Raw genomic sequence first — 20,360 nt, 5'->3', positions numbered from 1 at the left:
AATATGACAAATGCATTCAACTAGAATGCAAATTCTTTGAGAATGGCAATCATAATTCTACATGAATACCTTGCCTTCTATCTAGCAGATCTTTGGTACTTAAATAATGTTTAATGTAGATAAATGAATGGAAATCTGGGCAATAAATAAGAATCAGATTTTCAGATAGCCTTTAATCATATCATCCTGTGCCATCTTTTTAATAAAAGATTTTTAAGTTTAATTATTTACTTTGAGAGAAAGAGAACACGTACGCACACACACACAAGTGGGGGGGAAGGCAGAGAGAGAATCCCAAGCAGAGCTTGATGCGGGGATTGATCCTACAACCATGAGATCATGACCTTAGTCAAAATCAAGAGTTGGTTACTTAGCTGAAAGAGCCACCCAGGCACCCCAACATATTTTTTTCCTGATAACATAATGTTTTAAGCTATTTTTTCCTTTTTGCAAAGTGTAAACTCCCATCAATACTGTTAGTATATATATATTTTTATGGTTAAAAAGAAATACAAAATGAGCTTACTGAAAGTTGAAACACAAATCTTTTTGCATCAAGTGAATTTTTGTGTGTGTGTAAACTGTGAATGTTTAAAAATATCACAAGGCATTCACATGTATTCATAAGTAGTAGTCAGTATTTTTAAGAATTACTTCTAATGCTAAGGTAAAGAGAGACAAAGCAGTTTTTAAAAATATTTCAAGCTTGTTCTTAAAATTCCCATTTGCATTTATGAATTATAGACATGTAGAATTGGGCTTTGTTTAGGATGAAGAAAGCTACAAAAGAATATTAAAACACAACAATAAGTGAAAGCCCAATAATCTACAAGATCATAACTTTCCTTGGGTCCAAATAAAAGCTGAGATCCCAAGGCAACAAGATGAAAAATCCAAAGAGTGATAGGCCTCTTTCAGGAAAAAATGAGACCAATGAAGTGTCATACCATTGGCAAAGCATAGGAGGAAAAGCAAAGCGCCATAAAAATAGAATTTTAAGAAAGCCAAAATGGTAAAGAATTGTTAAAACTAAGTTTGGTTTAAAGGGAAAATTTAGAATCCCTGGGAAACTAGCACAAGAAATTTCTTTCACTGAATTCATGAAAAATATTGAAGGCGTAGCAGGAAACCTGAGAGAAATCCTTATGTGTCTCGCATATATGAAACCCACTCTATCCCCTAGATTTTTCTCTCATACAAAAGAAATTCCTTAAACCACTGGGGATGGGGAGAGAGACTTTCCCACTCCTAGAAGCAGGACAAAATTTCCACTGACTGTGAAAGGTGTATAGAAACAAAAACCACCTGCCACTAGAAAGGGGGAAGGAAAGCTTTCCTTCCTCAAATGTAAAGTGAATTATCAAGATTAGCTGCCCTTGGGGCGCCTGGGTGGCTCAGTCAGTTAAGTGGCCGACTTCCGCTCAGGTCATGATCTCACGGTCTGTGAGTTCGAGCCCCGTGTTGGGCTCTGTGCTGACAGCTCAGAGCCTGGAGCCTGTTTTAGATTCTGTGTCTCCCTCTCTCTGACCCTCCCCCGTTCATGCTCTGTCTCTCTCTGTCTCAAAAATAAATAAACGTTAAAAAAAAATTAAAAAAAAAAAAAAAGATTAGCTGCCCTTGAGGGAGGGGTAGAAGCCAAAGCCACAGGGAACCTGAAGGAGGAGTCATAACACCTTTGGTCCTACCATAACTTTGCTACTCATAACAAGCAACACTAGTCTTGGAGAAAGGTAAGAATCTCTACTGCCACAGGTCCAAAGCACAGGTACACTGATGTTGATGGAACAGGAGAAACAAAGCTGTTTGCCCTGGAAGCAAAGCTGTTTCCTCCTAGATACAAAAACAAAACAAAACAACCACCAAGTAAACAAACAAAACCCAGACAAACAAACAACACAGGTGTTTGCCACTCTGGGGCTGTAGCAGAACATCATCTCCAGGCCAAGCGTTCCCACAGCACATGGTGGACACTGGCTGCTAAGGGAGAAGAGGCACCAGGAAGACTTGCCTCAAAACCCCAGATACCTAAGACCAAAACTGAAACAAGAAAATGGAGAACCCCTCTTCCACGCCCCAGGAGTTTCTCACTTAGTAACATATCACAATAATCTCACTGAGGGAAAGGTGAGAGTGTAGACAAAGGCATTAAGGCAGCTGAGAATGGAGTATTAAAAGCTGAGGAATGAGCAGGCATACTCAAATCTCCATATAAAGCACAAGGTAGCATCAACCCATCACTGGAGAGATATGAAAGCTGTGGTTTACCAAAGGTAACTATAATAAGAACAAAATCCATACACCTAACTCACTGAGATAAAATGACCAACAGAAGAGGTACAGCTATCAATAGAATCCACCCCGAAGATAACCTTGATGTGTAAACCTTCAAAATAAAACTATGAGTTATCAATATCTACCTCAATGGCTCAAATGAAAAGACTGATAATACTGTGCATTGGTCAAAAGGCAGAAAAACTGGAACTCTCACACTTGATGTTGGGAAAGCAAAATTACCCAGCCACAGTGAAAAATAGTTTGGACAGACTGAACAGTTTACAGTTTAGTAGTTTCTTATAAAGTTATACAAGATCTTATCATATTACCAGGCAATCCACTTGTATAAAAAAAACACATGTCTACACAGTGTACTATACACAAGTGTTTATAATAGCTTTCTTCATAACTGACTAAACTTGAAACAACCCAAATGAACATCAACTGGTAAACGCATAAAAAATTTGGGGTACATCCATACAGCGTAATATAACCTAACAAAAAATTTAATAGATATATGCAACAACATGGAGAAATCTCAAAAGCATTATCTAAGAGATGAAAGCCAAACTCAATAGCTATTAACTATATGAACATTTTTTTCTGACATTTCAGAAAAGATAAAACTACAGAAAAAAAAAAAACAGAGCAGAATAGAAATTAAACTATTAGTTTTTAGGAATGTGAGGGAACATTGTGGGGAGATGGAAATATTCTAATTTGATTGTGGTGATGATTATTCATCTGGATACATTGAACTATTCCCTTAAAAAAAGTTGAATTTTGGGGCGTCTGGGTGTCTCAATCAGTTAAGCATCTTGCCTTCGACCTAGGTCATGATCTCACGGCTCATGAGTTCAAGTCCTGTGCCAGAATCTATGCTGATGGCTCAGAGCCTGAAGCCTGTTTCAGATTCTGTGTCTCCTTCTCTCGGCCCCTTCCCCATTCACTCTCTCTCTCTCTCTCTCTCTCTCTCTCTCTCTCTCTCTCAAATATAACTAAACATTAAAAAAATATTTAAAAAGGTGAATTTTACTATATGCAAATTATGATGCAATAAAGATGATTTTTAAAAATAAAGTTATAAAAATGGCTAGAGTTTATCAGAAGAAAAATACAGAGGTTCAGAATAAAATTTGTAGCCATTTTTAGATAGAACAAAAGAATATCATTTATTTTTATTTATTTATTTTTTTTTTTTAATTTTTTTTTTCAACGTTTATTTATCCTTGGGACAGAGAGAGACAGAGCATGAACGGGGGAGGGGCAGAGAGAGAGGGAGACACAGAATCGGAAACAGGCTCCAGGCTCTGAGCCATCAGCCCAGAGCCCGACGCGGGGCTCGAACTCACGGACCGCGAGATCGTGACCTGGCTGAAGTCGGACGCCCAACCGACTGCGCCACCCAGGCGCCCCCAAAAGAATATCATTTAATTCAACCATTTTTGTTAGGAAAAAAAGAAAGAGAAAAAGATCCATTACCTAAAGATTTTTGTCTATATGATACCAAATAACTAATGTGAGTCACATTTAATCTAATATTTTTGACTCTAAATATATTTAAATATATATGGTAATGCTCATCATCAAACTAATCAGTGGTAAAGAGGGTATAGAATATACATACTCATGGCTAGGTACTCTAGCTTTGTTCACATCACAAATCATGACTGTGGTATCCAAAAGTGACATAATTTTCTCTTTGGCATAACGTAAAATAGTATATGCAATGGAAATTATTTAATAGCAACAGTTTTATGACTTGCGATACACAGCAAATAAGAAATGTTTTCATTTATCTTGAGAGCCATTGCTGTCTATGACTGGAAATAATCTTAATGTCTATGTATTTTGTGATTCTGGAGAATTTGGAGAGAAAATTAACTCAGATGATACTGTTCAATGGCCAGAAATATAACATTTTAGAAACCATGCCACACCTAGTACTCCTTACACTTAAAAATATAAATGATAGGCAAAAGTGCCATTTGAGTTGTTACAATTGGAGAAAAATGATGAGAGGTGAAGAGGTGCTCTTGTACCTCTTGTCTAGGGATAGTGTTGTCTTGGAACCTCTCAAGAGCTTTTATTCTTATTTTTAAACACTTTTTTAATTTGAAAAGACATATTTCTAAGCCTTGCAAAATGCTTAAAGTGTTTCAAATAAAAAGAACAAAAGTGATATTAAAATAAAATAATGAAAAAAAGAACTAGGAGCATAAAGGTGAGTGAAAATATTATTTGTTATCACCTGTATGTTTAAATGAAGTTTCAAAACAGTCTTACTATTGTTTTTTTATTTTCCAGGTGTCATTTGGACAACTGCCTAATGACTATTAGAACATCGGCAATTTGGTTGCAAAATTAGGAGCAATAGTAACTCACTGTGACATTTGTAATGGGATGTTAAAATTAAAGCTTGGAATATGAGCCAAAATGATGAAAAAAATCAAAGCAAGTGTGAGAAAAAAAAATAGTTCTCATATTTTACAAAGAACTATATCAGAACTGTTTACACAGCTCTTGGGTACCTCAACAGGATCAATGATGTAAAGGGAAGACAATGTAAAGGGAAGAGAACTTTGGAGAGGCTGCTTTTCTGTAATTCTCTAGTCCTTCACCTTCAATCTCCCAAGGCTATAGGAAAGAGAGATTGAAGGAATGCCCTTCACCTCAACTCTAGTGATGGAGCTTCCATGTGACTTTTTTTTAATGTTTGTTTATTTATTTATTTATTTATTTATTTATTTATTTATTTATTTATTAAGAGAGAGAGAGAGAGAGAGAGAGAGAGAGAGAATGAGAATGAGAAGAGTGGGGGGTGAGGGGGCAGGCAGAGACAGAGAGGGAGAATCCCAAGCAGGCTCCATACCTAGTGTGGAGCCCGATTTGGGGCTTGATCTCATGAAATAGGAGAACATGAACTGAACCAAAATCAACAGTCATACACTCAACCAACTGAGCCATGCAGGCACCCCTGAGAGATCTTTGAATTGAGTTCTCAATTGTCAGTTTTCCCAAATGCACATAACTTATGCCTGAGAAAGTCTTATATCTGAAAAAGCTAAGTGGTGGTTGATTTGCACTATATCTGTATTCCCAGAGTTTACCAGGGCAGAAGTTTTTCAGATTATTGTGTAGACCACACAGGAGAGAATGTTGGCATAGGAATGTCTTCTGTCCAGTACAACATAGCTCAGCTGGGTACAAGGACTCAAACAGTAACAAAATAGATACGAACTGGATATTCAGAATGCAAAGTCACAAGCATAAAATCTCATACACTTTGTCCAGGGGAAATTAAATTAGATCTACAGAAAACTCCCCAAAATCTTGCACATGCACACACACAAACATACAGACACACATACCTAAACTCCTCAAGAGAGTCAATTTTAAAGACTTGTCATGCTCATAGAGAGGTCAGTTTACAAAGGGATTAATTCAAGTAAGACCCTTGCTATCTCTGTATCACTGTACCCCTTTCACCAGTTCCCACCAATGCTAAGCCATGAGTCAGCACTGGTAGTTGACCAGCAAGTTGGGATGGGTAGCAGGGAAAATAAATGCATGGCAGAGAAAGATAAGGAACCAAATATGTCCTCCTTTCCTTTTCCAGGCTTCTAGCCAGAAGACAACACAAGTTTTCAAGTTTTGCTGTGGAAAGTTCTGCCAATAAGAGACTTACGCTACAAAATAAATTTTCAAGACCAAATGGGAGACAAAAATAAAGTTATGCTTTAGATAGGTCAGAGCCACATTTTTGATGTATTGGTTATACAGACAATGGCTATTACCATTCCCCTAAAATCCCCTCAAAATGGAGAGTGTAATGGGAACTTGTTCAGCTTGCATCATGGATATTATCTTTCCCCACAATTTGAGCTAGCATTTCCTAGTCTATGACCTTAAAGTCATGTCAGCCAAGTATGATTTGTCAAACTTGTCTTTTACTCAGAAATCTGTATTAACCTAAGCAACATTACAATTATAGTCAATGTTCACAATAGTAGCCCTAGGTTAATAAAGAATCCCCAAGAGATTTCTTAAGTAACAAATAAAAATCACATAATGCTAAGAATAATTAAGAAACTGGGTAGAACGCATTTCTTTATTTTAATTTATCATGAAAACTGGAAATTTAGTTAAAATGTGCAAAAAATTATACTGATCAGAATATCTATTGATATAATGGTTATATTTGTAATAATACTCTAATATATTTTGGAGATTACCAAGTATTTTCACATTCTCTCTTTTGATCTTACCAGCAATTTAGAATTTACAGGATATGACATGTCTTTATAGAAGTTCTAGAGCTATCTCAGCTATTATGTATATGCATGTATTTGTAGTTCATTGTATGCATGCATTTGCAGCACAAGTAGCACACATTTGTCCATGCTTATGCCTAGGTATATATGCCTATGTTGTGTGGAAATAAATAAGGGGAAAGATATCTTTATGTTCACCAAAATTCATTAGCCACATGGCCAATTACATTTTTTTTTAATGACAACGTACTTTGGAATCCAGATTTCAAGCTACTCCTATTCATGTCAACTTTTCACAGAAGACATATATATTCGCTTAGAGGGTTTTTTTCCCCCAAATATCTCATATACTCCATGAGAAACATAAAAAAATATGAGAAATATATGTCTGCAAATTAACTATGAAACTGAGCCCATATTTTCAGACTCAAATCTCCACTGAATTCTGGAAACAAAAACATCTTATTGACAGACAATGGGAGTTAGTACGTGCTAACAGGCTATAACCTTGCTACTCAGTGGGGCAATATCTATTAGAATCTCAGGAATTGCAAATGCTCACAAATCTCTTCTTAACAGTTTTAATTAGGAAATGTCTGATGACTGACAAATGTGTCCATTATTTTCTTTAATGGTTGGTCAGAGTCTATATCTCTCAGAATCTTTGAGCATTCCCTTATGAGAAAGTTCAGAGTCAATGTCAGAAAAATGAGACTGATATGCACCTGGAATCTAAGAGCAGAGAGTAAAAGGTTGTTTTTAATTTTAAAGTGTTTTCCAAGGCAATCACTGCTTAAAGTACATGGGAACTTTCTAACAAAATTCATTACTGATATCTCAATATGTTAGTTTCATCACCATAAAATTAGTTCGTTAGACACACGAGAAATTTCTAGAGAGTTATACAATGCTGAGGTTCACTGACATTCAAAAACAAATGGTAACCTTTTCCCTTATATCAGGAACAAGACAAAGATATTCACTCCTGCTACTTTTATCCAACATAGTAGTGAAGTCGTAGTCACAGCACTCAGACAACAAAACAAAATAAAAGGGATCCAAATTGGTAACAAAGTAGTAAAACTCACTATTTGCAGATGGCATGATACCCTACATAGAAAACTGAAGATTCCACCAAAAAACTATTAAAACTGATAAATAAATTCAGTAAGGTTGCAGGATAAAAAATCAATATAGAGAAATCTATTGCATTTCTATACACTAATAATGAAGCAGCAGAAAGAGAAATTAAGAACACAATCCCATTTACAATTGCACCAAAAAAAAAAAAAACCTAGGAATAAACTTAATCAAAAAGGTGAAAGACCTATACTCTGAAAACCATAAAACACTGATGAAAGAAATTCAAGATAACACAAATGGAAAGATAGTCCATGCTCATGGATTAGAAGAACAAATATTGTTAAAATGTTTATACTATCCAAAGAAGTCTACAGATTCATGTACTCTCTACCAAAATATCAACCGACCTAGAACAAACAATTCTAAACTGTGTATGGAATCACAAAAGAACTTAAATAGCCAAAACAACCTTGAAAAAGAAAAACAAAACAGGACATATCACAATTCCAGACTTCAAGTTATATTACAAAGCTGTAGTAATCAAAACAGTATGGTAACAACAAACAAAACTAAAAGGCAACCTACTGAATGGGAGAAGATATTTGCAAATGACATATCCAATAAGGGGTTAGTATCCAAAATATGTAAAGAGTTTATATAGCTCAACACCCCCAAATAAATAATCCAATTAAAAATGGACAGAAGACATGAACAAGCACTTCTCCTAAGAAGACATACAGATGGCCAATAGACACAAAAAAGATGCTCAACATTACTCATCATGAGGAAAAAGTACATCAAAACCACAATGAGATATTACCTCATTCTTGTCAGAATGGCTAAAATCAAAAGCTCAAGAAACAGCAAGTGTTGGCAAGGATGTAGAGAAAAAGGAACCCTTATGCACTGTTGGTGGGAATGCAAACTGGTGCAGCCACTGTGGAAGACAGCATGGAGGCTACTCAAAAAAAAAAAAAATAGGACTACCTTATGATCCAATAATCATGCTACTTGTATTTATCCAAAGAATAAAAAAAATACATTTTGAAGGGATATATGCACCCCTATGTTTATTGCAGCATTTATAATAGACAAATTATTAAAGCAGTCTAAGTGTCCATTGATAGGTGAATGGATGAATAAGATGGGATGCATGTGCGTGCACACACACACACACACACACAATGGGCTATTATTCACACATAAAAAAGAATGAAATCGTAGCATTTGCAATGACATGGATAGAGCAAGAGAGTATAATGGTACATGAAATAAACCAGTCAGAGAAAGATAAATACCCTATGATTTCACTCATATGTGGAATTTAGGAAATAAAGCAAAAAAAACCACACAAAAAAACAAAAAAAAAAAAGAACAAAGGAAAAAGTCGAGACAAACCAAGAAACAGACTCTTAACTATAGAAAACAACAGAAGGTTACCAAATGGGAGGTAGATAGGAGGATGGGTGAAATAGGTGAAGATTAAGAGTACACCTATCTTGATGAGCACTGGGAATTATATGAGAATGTTAAATCACTCTAAATGTATACCTGAAAGTAATATAATACTATGTTATGTACATGGAATAAAAATACACACACACACACACACACACACACACACACACACACACAATGGACCTTTAGGACATACCAGAAATTCATACAGCGTTATTCAATGGTGAAGTTCATTGACATCCAAGAACAAAAGGTGATCTCTAGAAAATGATAATCTTACACTAAGATTGATGTCCTTTGGGAACAGATTATATCCTGTAATCTGTTGTAAGTAGGTGCCCTAGGACCAGTTAGAGGAGAGGCCTGGGAATGTTTCTGGAGTTCTGAAGTGGGTCTTAAGTTGGTCGTCATTTGTGTGGAAGTGTGGGGAGTAGGGGGGGGGAGGGGGGGGAGGGGTGGTGCTGGCAGTGGTGGTGCTGGTAGTGAGTATTTTAAGATTTACAATGATGAATAATAATTCATGCCCGGGTATAATACCATATATTTCAAACTGACAAACTGGAAAAACTGTTGGATTCTAAAATACATGGAGGGAGAATGGAGATGCCAGGGATAGAATTGAGCTGAAGATCCTTCAGATGCTGGACAAGCAAACACACAAATAAGGTACTATGCTTTGGTAGTCAACAGATTATCTTCAAACATGTTATTTAGAGAATATGTTCAGCACAGACTCCTCTTTCCTCCTGGCTACACTTCTCTTCATATTATCAGAAAAGACATCCTATGTTGCAATCCTGTCCAAAGTTATTCTTTATATTCCAATTTAAAGGCTTTTGCAAATACCTTCAGTTAAAGGAAGAGTCTGAGGTGTGGAAACATGTACCTACTCCAGATCTCAATCAAATAGAACCCACCATGATATATGTATGTACGTATATATATGTATATGAATATATGTATATGAATATATATATGTATATATATGGGGGGAGAGAAAGAGAGACCCCCCCAATATATAAAGTGGTTAAGAGCACACGCTTTCTTTTAGTTCCTTTGGCTATTGTAACAAATTACGACAAACTTGGTGACCTCAAATATCCAGTTTAATTATGGGAGCTTTTGAAATTACAGTTTTTCTGTTATAGCTGCAGGCATTAATAACTCTCAAATTCAGGAAAAGTGCTTTGAGTGTTTTTTTTTTTAGTACTTTAAAGATATGGAACGATATGAAAGATTGTTTTAACATGTCTTCTATTTGGATATACATATCCCAGTGGAATTAATTTATACAGTTTAGAAACAAGTACTGCATTAACAGAATGCATACAATAATAAATTTAATAGTAAGCTATCAGTTTTCTATTTTTTTTCCTTTCTGCTGAGAATTATAATTCATCCTGCAATAAAAAATGGATCTTGGACAAGACACCCAAGAAGATAAAAGTGAATTTGATCTTATAAAGAATATCCATCTTGTTCTTTTAGATGGTATAATAATTATACCTAACAAGAATAGGTAATTAAATTCACTAACCACTTAGTCTAAATTTGCCTCCTGTTAATATCTCTTTTTACTTTTGACCACAGTGTCCTACTTTAATTTCTTTATGGCACTTATTATTATCTTGTACATTTATGTGTGTGTTTATTATATGCCTCCTACTATTTAGATACAAACTAAATATAAAGCTTTGTCCTGTTTACTGCAATAGTCCCATCATTTACAATGGCACCTGGCCCAGCAAAGGCATTTGCTGGATGTTTATTAACTGGATGAATAAATAAATAATTAATTAAAGTAAATAGTATGAATTTTACAAAATTATGGCAAGAATTCTGGAGAATAAAAAAACTTACAGATTGGTACAGATTTGTCTTTATGGAAGTCTATTTTTAATTACATAATTAATATGTCTTTATTTCACAGATGTTTTCAGTACTTATTGAGGTAGATATAAGTATCTCAAAGAGACAATTTTCCTTTATCTTTTTTAAAAATATTTTTAAACGTTTATTTATTTTTGAGAGACAGATCATGAGCAGGGGAGGGGCAGAGAGAGAGGGAGACACAGAATCCAAAACAGGATCCAGGCTCTGAGCTGATAGCACAGAGTCCGATGTGGAGTTCGAACCGACGAACTGTGAGATCATGACCTGAGCTGAAGTCAGAGACTTAACCAACTGAGCCAGCCAGGTGCTCATCCTTTATCTTTTATTTAGCTACAGTTTCAGCCCACAAGATTCTACAGACTATAGGATACACCACATTTAGGAAGTTTTCCATCAACCTCTGAGAGAAAAAAAATCAAAGAATAAATAGAGATGGGAATTTTCTGAAATGCTGTTTTTCTTTCTTTATAAAAAGGATCTGAGCTTACATGAAAGATATTCAAGATATTGATGTTTTATTTACAAACAGCAAAATCTTTATATCCTTGTACTGCAAACTATACAAATATATCTGAGATTCAGAATTTCTACCAAGCTTACAAAATAATTTGTCAAACCAAGCATTACCTCTAGTCTTCAGGTTGGATGGTGGATAGTCTAGCTAAATTAGTGAATACATATAGAATTTATTTTGTTTCGATTCTAAGAATGAATTGTCATTTGCCAAATGTAAGTTCTGTTTTGACATCTTAATCTCATATCATAATGTCTATTATTGTTCTCTTTAATGGTGAGGAGCAAGATTAAGAAAAAAGTATGAAACAGTCTTTGCACAGCAATATCAAAATGTTAAGTATATTTCAGATGTGAAATCTACAAAATGTTCTCATAACCTTCATACTGCCAAAACAACAATGTACAGATGTACCTGGCAGTCAAGTGGCTATTAGAGCTGATCTCTGTTGCTGTGCTGAAATGCAAAGATGCACCAATGTCACTGATAAGATATTGTTATCAAAGTTAGAATTATTAACTGGAACATTCAGTCACAGCACAGGAACTGACTTTTTTTTAAAGGAAACCAAGACCCTTCTATGTTACATTTTAGTCCTTGAAAATTTCTCGTTCAAAATCAGAGCAATCCAAATGAATCTACTGACACAGAATGTGAAAGTCTATTGTCCTTCTAAAATTGTCAATTCTCCATCATGTGAAATCACATTACAAAGAAATGTAGGCAGACAGCCTCTGCCATGTCCAATTTAAGATAAAAATCTTAACTCTAATTAGCAACTCTAAAAATGCTATGGTGGCTTCATATTGCCTTAATCAGTAAACTACAAAAAAAAAAACCAGGGAGATTTTTCATTTTAATACTTCATTTGTCACTCGTGGAAAGTGTACATTTTATCATTCAAGGTTTGATTTAAAGTGAACCTGAGTTAAATGAATAATCTCCTTATGTTTCCCTGTTCCCACTAAAAGACAGGAGAGACCACCACTCATTACCACTCATGCTGTAAATAATTTTAATGTGTCTCTGCTCTTATTTTCTCTCCTTCTTCTCTGATTCATTCTGCACTCCACCCTCCAGTTTGATTATCCTAAAACATATGTTTTCATTCACATGATTCTTTGGCTCAAAAGCATTGCCTGCCTCTTAGCCTTTCAGGATTTCATCCAAGCCCCTTCACCTCTTATCCCAGGTCTTTTATTTCATCACCTTCCACTTTCCACCTCTCCTCGGACCCTCTTCCCTGTGACTAAAATCTTAAGTGATCCACTTAAGTTCATCTCATCCTCTTTCTGGAGTACATATTTTTTTTTCTTGGTTCAATGGAGTTCTTGGTTCTAAAATATCTTTCCCTCCCTTATAATATTCTTCCTTTAAGATCCAGCCCAAACACCACCTCCTGCACAGAAAGTTCTCTAAGAATAATCACATAAAGACATCTCCTCCTCCCTGTGGATTCCCACCACATGGATATTCTCCATGAATCATGTATTTCTTTGGGCCAGTTTTGAACTTATTAAATGCTGCAAAGTATTTACATTTGTATGTGTTTATATTCTATCCAAAGGTAGATTATGAACTCCTTGAAGGCAGTGGTCACTTTTTAAAATTCTTTTTATCTCCCGAGATAGCTAGTACTTTGTTCTTCATATAATAAGCATATACTTAAGGTTCTCTAAATCAAGGATTTTTAAAATATTTAAGAAGTAGATTGTATGTGTGAGGAAACATGATCCCTAAATCATTAGTGAACATGTTTAAAAGTGACTAGTAGTCAAAGACTTGGTTTGATCATTTTTTTAAAATTTTTTTTCAACGTTTATTTATTTTTGGGACAGAGAGAGACAGAGGATGAACGGGGAAGGGGCAGAGAGAGAGGGAGACACAGAATCAGAAAGAGGCTCCAGGCTCTGAGCCATCAGCCCAGAGCCCGACGCGGGGCTCGAACTCCGGGACTGCGAGATCGTGACCTGGTTGAAGTCAGACACTCAACCGACTGCGCCACCCAGGCGCCCCAGTTTGATCATTTTTTTATACAGTTTATTTATCTGGAGAGAGAGCGAGAAAGAAAGAGAGAGAGAGGGAGGGAGGGAGAGAGAGAGAAAGTAGGAGATGGGAGACAGAGAGAATCCCCAGCCTGATGCGGGGCTTGAACTCAGGAACCATGAAAATATAACCTGAACCAAAGGTGGACAGTTAAGCAACTGAACCACACAGGCGCCCCAAGGTTTGCTTGGTTATTGAAGTTATTTTCTACTGATACCAAAGTTACACTACATAATTACTTGACTGGTTGTTTCCAAGCCATGACATTTATAAAATAAACCATTTTAACAAAGTTTATACATAGATGTTTGCAAGTATATGGTTGCATATAAGTAGTAAAACTAGGTGCAAAGTTTCTATAAGTAAAACTAGGTACAAAGTTTATCTGAGACTACAGATATTTCAAGGGCATCCCTAGAGAACTCAATTTTAATGATTTATAAAGTAAGAAACAATATGCAAGAAATGCAATGACAGTGGGACATTGATATCTTTAATGCACTTTGAATGACATGACCAATATGCTTGTAAGAATCAAATATTACACAAGTTCTAATGTCCTGCTAAATCTTATGTTCTGCCATAGAGCACTATAGACATATAACTGAAAATCTGCCTTTTCCACAAAGGTGAATAAATAATTTAGTTTAATTCCTGTAATGTTTAAAATGGATTGGACAATTCCAAGTTCCATTTTATAATGATGGTTTTAATACACTAGTACGTGAAAAAACGTAGAAATAATGATACTGAAGAAAATTACATTAACAAATATTTTTAAATAAACAGCAACTTAGGTTCTGGTTAAAATAAGTTCTACGTACGTTGGATTGATCCTTTCACAGTGCTTTATCTGTGAGCAGTTTGATGTCAATATTACTCATTGTCACTTACCATCTTTCAGGATGGTTTCTCGCTCAGTGCCATCTATCTTCTGCCGGCCAATCAGGAAACTGGTGGTGTCAGCAAAGTAGATATAATTGGTTTCTGCATGGAAATCTAAAGCACGAGGGTTTACCAGATTCTCTATGGGGATCATGTATTCATCAGCTATCTTGGTATTCAAGTCCATTCCTCTAACAATTCCTGGGCGTCCTTTCCCATAAAAGAGGAACAACTCATTCTTCGGTCCTGCAGAAGAAAGATTACAAACATAAACAACTGATGCTGCCTAATCTTCTTTATACTGCATAATGCCACTGTTTAATTAACTGGCACAATTAGCTTTTTTAAAATTCAATACCAAAAATTAAACTCTAAAATATGCCAAATGTATCTCGATGCAAGAAGGCCAGCTAATTGCATTACTTTAATTAAAACCGAAATTACTTCCGTGAATGGGTTATATTTAGTTAATTATTCTTTTGTCTGTAACTGTCTGTATAGCAAAAACATGACAGATCATTGGATAACTGGTAACAGTAAAATGGACATTTATTAAAACATCGGGCACATTTAATTTTACAATTCATTACAATCTAGCACATTCTGTAGATACAAACTGTAGCATTCATTATGTCTGACAATGCTACAAACTTTACAATATTTAAAACACCCCTCCTCAGAGTCTGCATGGAAGGCTGTCAGAGGCAAAAAAATAGATTCACACAGTATCACACACTTGCATGTGAATATATTACAGATGTCTAAACAAGTGATTTATTTGTTTAAGAAACGAAATAAAATGTCAGTTACATCACTTTTTTTTTTAAATATTAATAAGAATGTTAGAGGTTGATGCTGTCCTCCAGTAACTCTGATGTACAACGCAGCCCTTATAAAAACAAAACAAAACAAACACCCCAAACAAAAAGAATTCCCCAGGTTAAAAATGCCAAATTCAATGTAGCTTTTACTATAGAGTGAACTGACTCCTACAGACTTTCATATGGAAATATATTCCAGGCTCTTCAATTGCTAGAGCAATTGACTTAGTCTACATAATTTGAAGAAAATATTTTTATATAAAAGGGAAAACATATTGAGTTTTATAAATAAAACTGAGGTTACAAATGATTCAGTTTCATTGGATGACAGCACCATAAGTCAACTTGTTAGCAAAGTAAAATAACCTATTGAAAATCTGGAGAAAAAAGAAAAAATGAGTATTACTCACAAACTAAACACTCTCAATACAAACTATATTATCAGTTTATATATTCTTTCCCTTGTTTTCTTTCAAAATTAGTGTTATTGAATATTAAATGTATATAAACAAATATTTATTACATTTTATCACAAAGAAAAATAAAACAAATTGCATGTACCCCACACACATCTTAAAAATATTTCCAGAACACTGGAAGGGATTCATGTGCCCTAAACCTATTCCTCCCCCTTTTTTCCTATTCCCCTTTCATCTCAGAGATGTCCAATATCCTAATTATATTGTTTACCATGGTTTTTTTTTTGCAAGTTTCAGTCTATACGTGGTATGTATTCCAAACATGATTTTTCATGTTTGAATTGCATGTGTGAATTCTTCTGAGTTATCTTTATTTTTACTATATTTGTGACATTCATCCATGGTTGTTGTAGTCATTTTTCATTTATTTCCACTGTTGTATTATATTCCTTTATGTGACTATTTCAAAATTAATTAATTTTTCTAATGCACAATTATATATAAGAGGACAATTTTATATTCTGCTTTTATTACTCAATATTAGCATCAAAATTATGTCCCATGTTGATCCATTATTTAAGCTTCACATTCTTTGAGTATGAACTGTATCCTATACGATAATTTGTCAAACTATTCGCTAGGGTTGATTTTATCTTTTCATTATTATAATAATACTGAGATAAGCATTTTTTTAACCTAGAACTTTATACATTTTTATGATGATCTCTAAGTATACATTTCTAGAAATGGAATTACTGGTAAAGAATATTAACATCCATCTTCCTCATTGCCTTCACCGTCTCTCACTGTATCTATTTTCGAAAGTACCGTTTTTATTTTTCTGAATGTTTATTTATTTTGAGAGAGAAAAAAAGTGCAAGTGGTAGAAGGGCAGAGAGACAGGAGAGGAGAGAAAGAATCCTAAGCAGGCTCCCCACTCTCAGTGTGGAGCCTGACACAGGGCTCTATCTCACAAACCATGAGATCATGACCTGAACTGAAATCAAGAGTGGGATGCTTAACCGACTGAGCCACCAGGTGCCCTAAGAACATCTTTTAATAATAATATTACATATTATTTAAAAGTGAGTATTTCTTTCAAAAGTGACATTTCCTACAAATTTTACGTGCACATATACTTTTGTTTTTAAAAATAGGAATCTTAAAAAAAAACAATGAAATAAAAAAATAGGAATCTTACATATGCATTTTACTACCTCATTTTTTTAAATTAATGATATCTTATTGTGCCATTAAAAGGTCTTCAAAACATTACTCTCAACGTTTATTTATTTTTGGGACAGAGAGAGACAGAGCATGAACGGGGGAGGGGCAGAGAGAGAGGGAGACACAGAATCGGAAACAGGCTCCAGGCTCCGAGCCATCAGCCAGGAGCCTGATGCGGGGCTCGAACTCACGGACCACGAGATCGTGACCTGGCTGAAGTCGGACGCTTAACCGACTGCGCCACCCAGGCGCCCCCAAAACATTACTCTCAATGGCAGCAACATGTTCCCTGCTAGAGAGGCAATATGGTAAGTCAGCTACTTACTTATTGCTGGGTATTTAGATTGTTTCTGGGTCTTTGTTATTATAAATACTTTTATAATGAATTTCTACAGTCAAACGAGGAATAATTTCTTACAGGATACTTTCAGTTTTATGTCTTTGTATGTTTCATCAAATGTCTTTCCAACAGTGACATAAATTTCCAATTTCTGTTAGCAATGCATAAGAATACTGTTTTCACTATATCAAATTTCAATAACATTTTTCATTAATGTTTTAATTGCTAATTGGTAAACATAACACTTCATTTGTTTAATGTATGTGTTTGTGTGTGTGTGCTTTAAATAAGAGTAGCCATTGTCCCCATTGTTTACTTGGCTACTTATTTTAGTCATTCAATACCTACTTTAAAATCTCTTCTAGTGTCTTGACACTTGACATTGTCCAGACACTAGAAGACAATTGAAACTAAAAACTTCATTTCAGAGACACTCAAATAGAGATGGGCCTGATTTTAAGTACCACAATCATATGTACTAGCTCAAGTTTGGAATGTGGAAATGAGGCTGTCTTTTGTTACTTCTGTCATTATTCATCTAAAGGAGAAATTGAATTTTTCCACATTAGTGTTCTTCCTTTGTGTATATCAAAAGGCAAGGAAGAGGGTTTAGCTTTGTTGTGTTTTGTGTTGTTTGCCAGTAAGGAACTATCAGTTGTGACACATATCTGGTGCTAATAGCTTTGTTGCAAGTTGTGGAGATCCTGGATCTCAACCAAAATGGTGGACTTTTGGACTTACCATGGCCATTGTGGCTTCCTGATGCCCAAGCTTCTAATTGTGACAGTTTTCTGGTTTTAAGCCAGGGTAGTTTGATGGTGGTTTTGAGGGATGTTCTGAAGACTGAGTCTAGGAGCTATTGCTTCAGACTTTTCAATGATTGTATAAGCACCTATATTTTCTGCTTAAAATAGCTACAATGGTCTTTGTTAATGTAAATGTGCCTTGATTGATACACTACATTATGGGTGATTGAAGTTCATGCAATTGTCATCCTATGTTTTTCTCCAAACATATGTATTTATGTGAGTATGCATGAAAATATGCACGTATAAGTGAGTATGATTGCATTTTTGCGTGACATGCCATCACTTTTCAAGTGGTAACCACACTAGTTTAAAAGTTGGCAACACATACACAATGCATGCATAACTTTGCATATCTTGAGTCTCCTAACTTTCAATTATCCAGAGGAGATCTTGAACATGAAACCCAGCAATTAATACAAAGTTAGAAATGAAAACAAAATACTAAGACATATATTTTATCACAGTAGAGCCTCCTGGATTGTCGATTTAAAAGTATTTGCACTACTAATTCAAACCATTTGGACTTAACTTATAACAAATTTAGTGATCTAATTTCATAGTCCTCAGTAAGCAATGACAAGAAAGTCAAAGACATGGCAGGACAGTGACCAGAGAAGGAACACTGACAGAAATAAAAAGCCATTGTTATAACAAAATGGAGACACAATGGACACTGTAAAAAGCAGTCATCATAACTTTAAAAATTATGGTATTTGGGAGACATTTAACAGACAGTAATCTCCACAGGGACACCATTCCTACAAGGGCCATTCTAGTCTATTTGCTTATGAAGACTCCAAGTAAAGACTTTAATTGATATGGGGGCAAAAATCTAAATTTGCAAAAGTCATGCATATAACTATTAATTATCTTTTTAAATAAAGAACAATTATGTTATTCAGCATATCTCAAAAATAAAGCAAAGATAAGTCTGTTGGAAAGCTTTTCAATAAAATTGTTAAAGAGATTGATATTTAATTAGTATAGCTCCAGTTACCTGGAAAATTAAATAATGAAATGAATTTCACTCCCCAGTGATGCTGGATAAGGTGAAACATTGCTTTATGTGGATTTTTATTGGACTAAACAACACACCTATTACTAGGAGCAGCTTCTTGGTTCAGATAAGAGAAAATATGGTCAACCAATAATTCAGGCTCATTAGACCAAAAACCTTCTTTAGGGAATTAAAGAAAGATCTTCCTAAAAATCTTCCCTGAAATATATTTCCCCAGGGACTCATAAATTTAGTGACTCTATAGCCTGATTCAGTTTCTCATTTACATTCTCACAAAAACAAAACAAAACAAACAAAAACAAAACTCCTAAATACTAAGGAAAAATGGCTGGTACATTGTGTAGGCAAATTCCACCTGTTAAGTCTTATGTTATTGCTGATGTTGACATAGCTAATTAATACTAAAAAAACCTATTCTGAAGCAGTAGCTGCTGGCAAAGTGTTTGATTTTAACAACATACTTTTGCACGACCTGCCATCACTTCCCAAGTTGAAGCCCGTCCTGCAGCGACAGGTCCGTGTTTTGTAACTGCTGCTGAGCAGACAGATGTGTGAGCATCCCCCTGGCATTCCATATGGATCCACTTCACATGCATGGCTTCTGACTACAACAAATAAAAAACAGCACACTTGAAAATTTCCAAAGACAAGATAATTATGTGCATCAGTATGTCGAAACTTTTATAGTGCATGAAGAGGGAATCCTCCCCCAAATCTTTATACCCTATGATTTATTACCATAATCAATTGGAAAAAAGAGTTTAAACCTCATCAAAGAAGAGGTAGGAATTTTTCAAAGCCCTCCTAAGGTTATATCGAAAAAAATTCTGCTTTTATATTAAACTGTTTACATGTAGGCACAAAAAGTAACTTGGTATTTCTGATTCAGGCTTGTTGTTCTTAAAATACATATTTCTTACAAATATAAAAAGATACTATAAAGATATGCCAGGTTAGGTAATTAAGCAGAGAAAGGATTTCTTTTGAAATCCATTAGGTGGGCACTTAAAGTGGAAGAAACATGATTCAGGAACTATCTTTACTGAGAAGTGCTGAGCCAACACTGTTTTTTTTTCAATTTTGAGTCAACTGCCATTTTGAGAACCCTACCACAAAATGAATGTGTGTGTGTGTGTGTGTGTGTGTGTGTGTGTGTGTGTGTGTGTGAGAGAGAGAGAGAGAGAGAGAGAGAGAGAGAGAGAGAGAGAGTAATTTCCAAAATATAGAGGCTACTTTGCATGTAGAGATTGAGGAACAGAACATTTCATGAGTGTAGAAGTTACAAAAAGAAAAAAAAAA

At 35.1% G+C, this 20,360-nt stretch overlaps 1 protein-coding gene across 1 annotated transcript in view; it reads right to left on the bottom strand.

Annotated features, from left to right (window-relative positions):
• The window catches only part of LRP1B (LDL receptor related protein 1B), a 1,903,200-nt gene that overhangs the window by 794,316 nt on the left and 1,088,524 nt on the right, over positions 1 to 20,360 (bottom strand). The window contains exons 10-11 of the mRNA XM_047873645.1: positions 19,523 to 19,666; positions 14,437 to 14,673 (exon numbers count right to left, since the gene is read on the bottom strand). Of these exons, the coding sequence (XP_047729601.1) occupies positions 14,437 to 14,673; positions 19,523 to 19,666 (381 nt within the window). The remainder of the gene's footprint in view (positions 1 to 14,436; positions 14,674 to 19,522; positions 19,667 to 20,360) is intronic.

The sequence above is a fragment of the Prionailurus viverrinus genome, chromosome C1 (assembly GCF_022837055.1).
Source record: "Prionailurus viverrinus isolate Anna chromosome C1, UM_Priviv_1.0, whole genome shotgun sequence".
Taxonomy (NCBI): domain Eukaryota; kingdom Metazoa; phylum Chordata; class Mammalia; order Carnivora; family Felidae; genus Prionailurus; species Prionailurus viverrinus.
The sequence above is the reverse complement of the archived record's forward strand: the minus strand, read 5'-3'. Positions and strand labels throughout refer to the sequence as shown.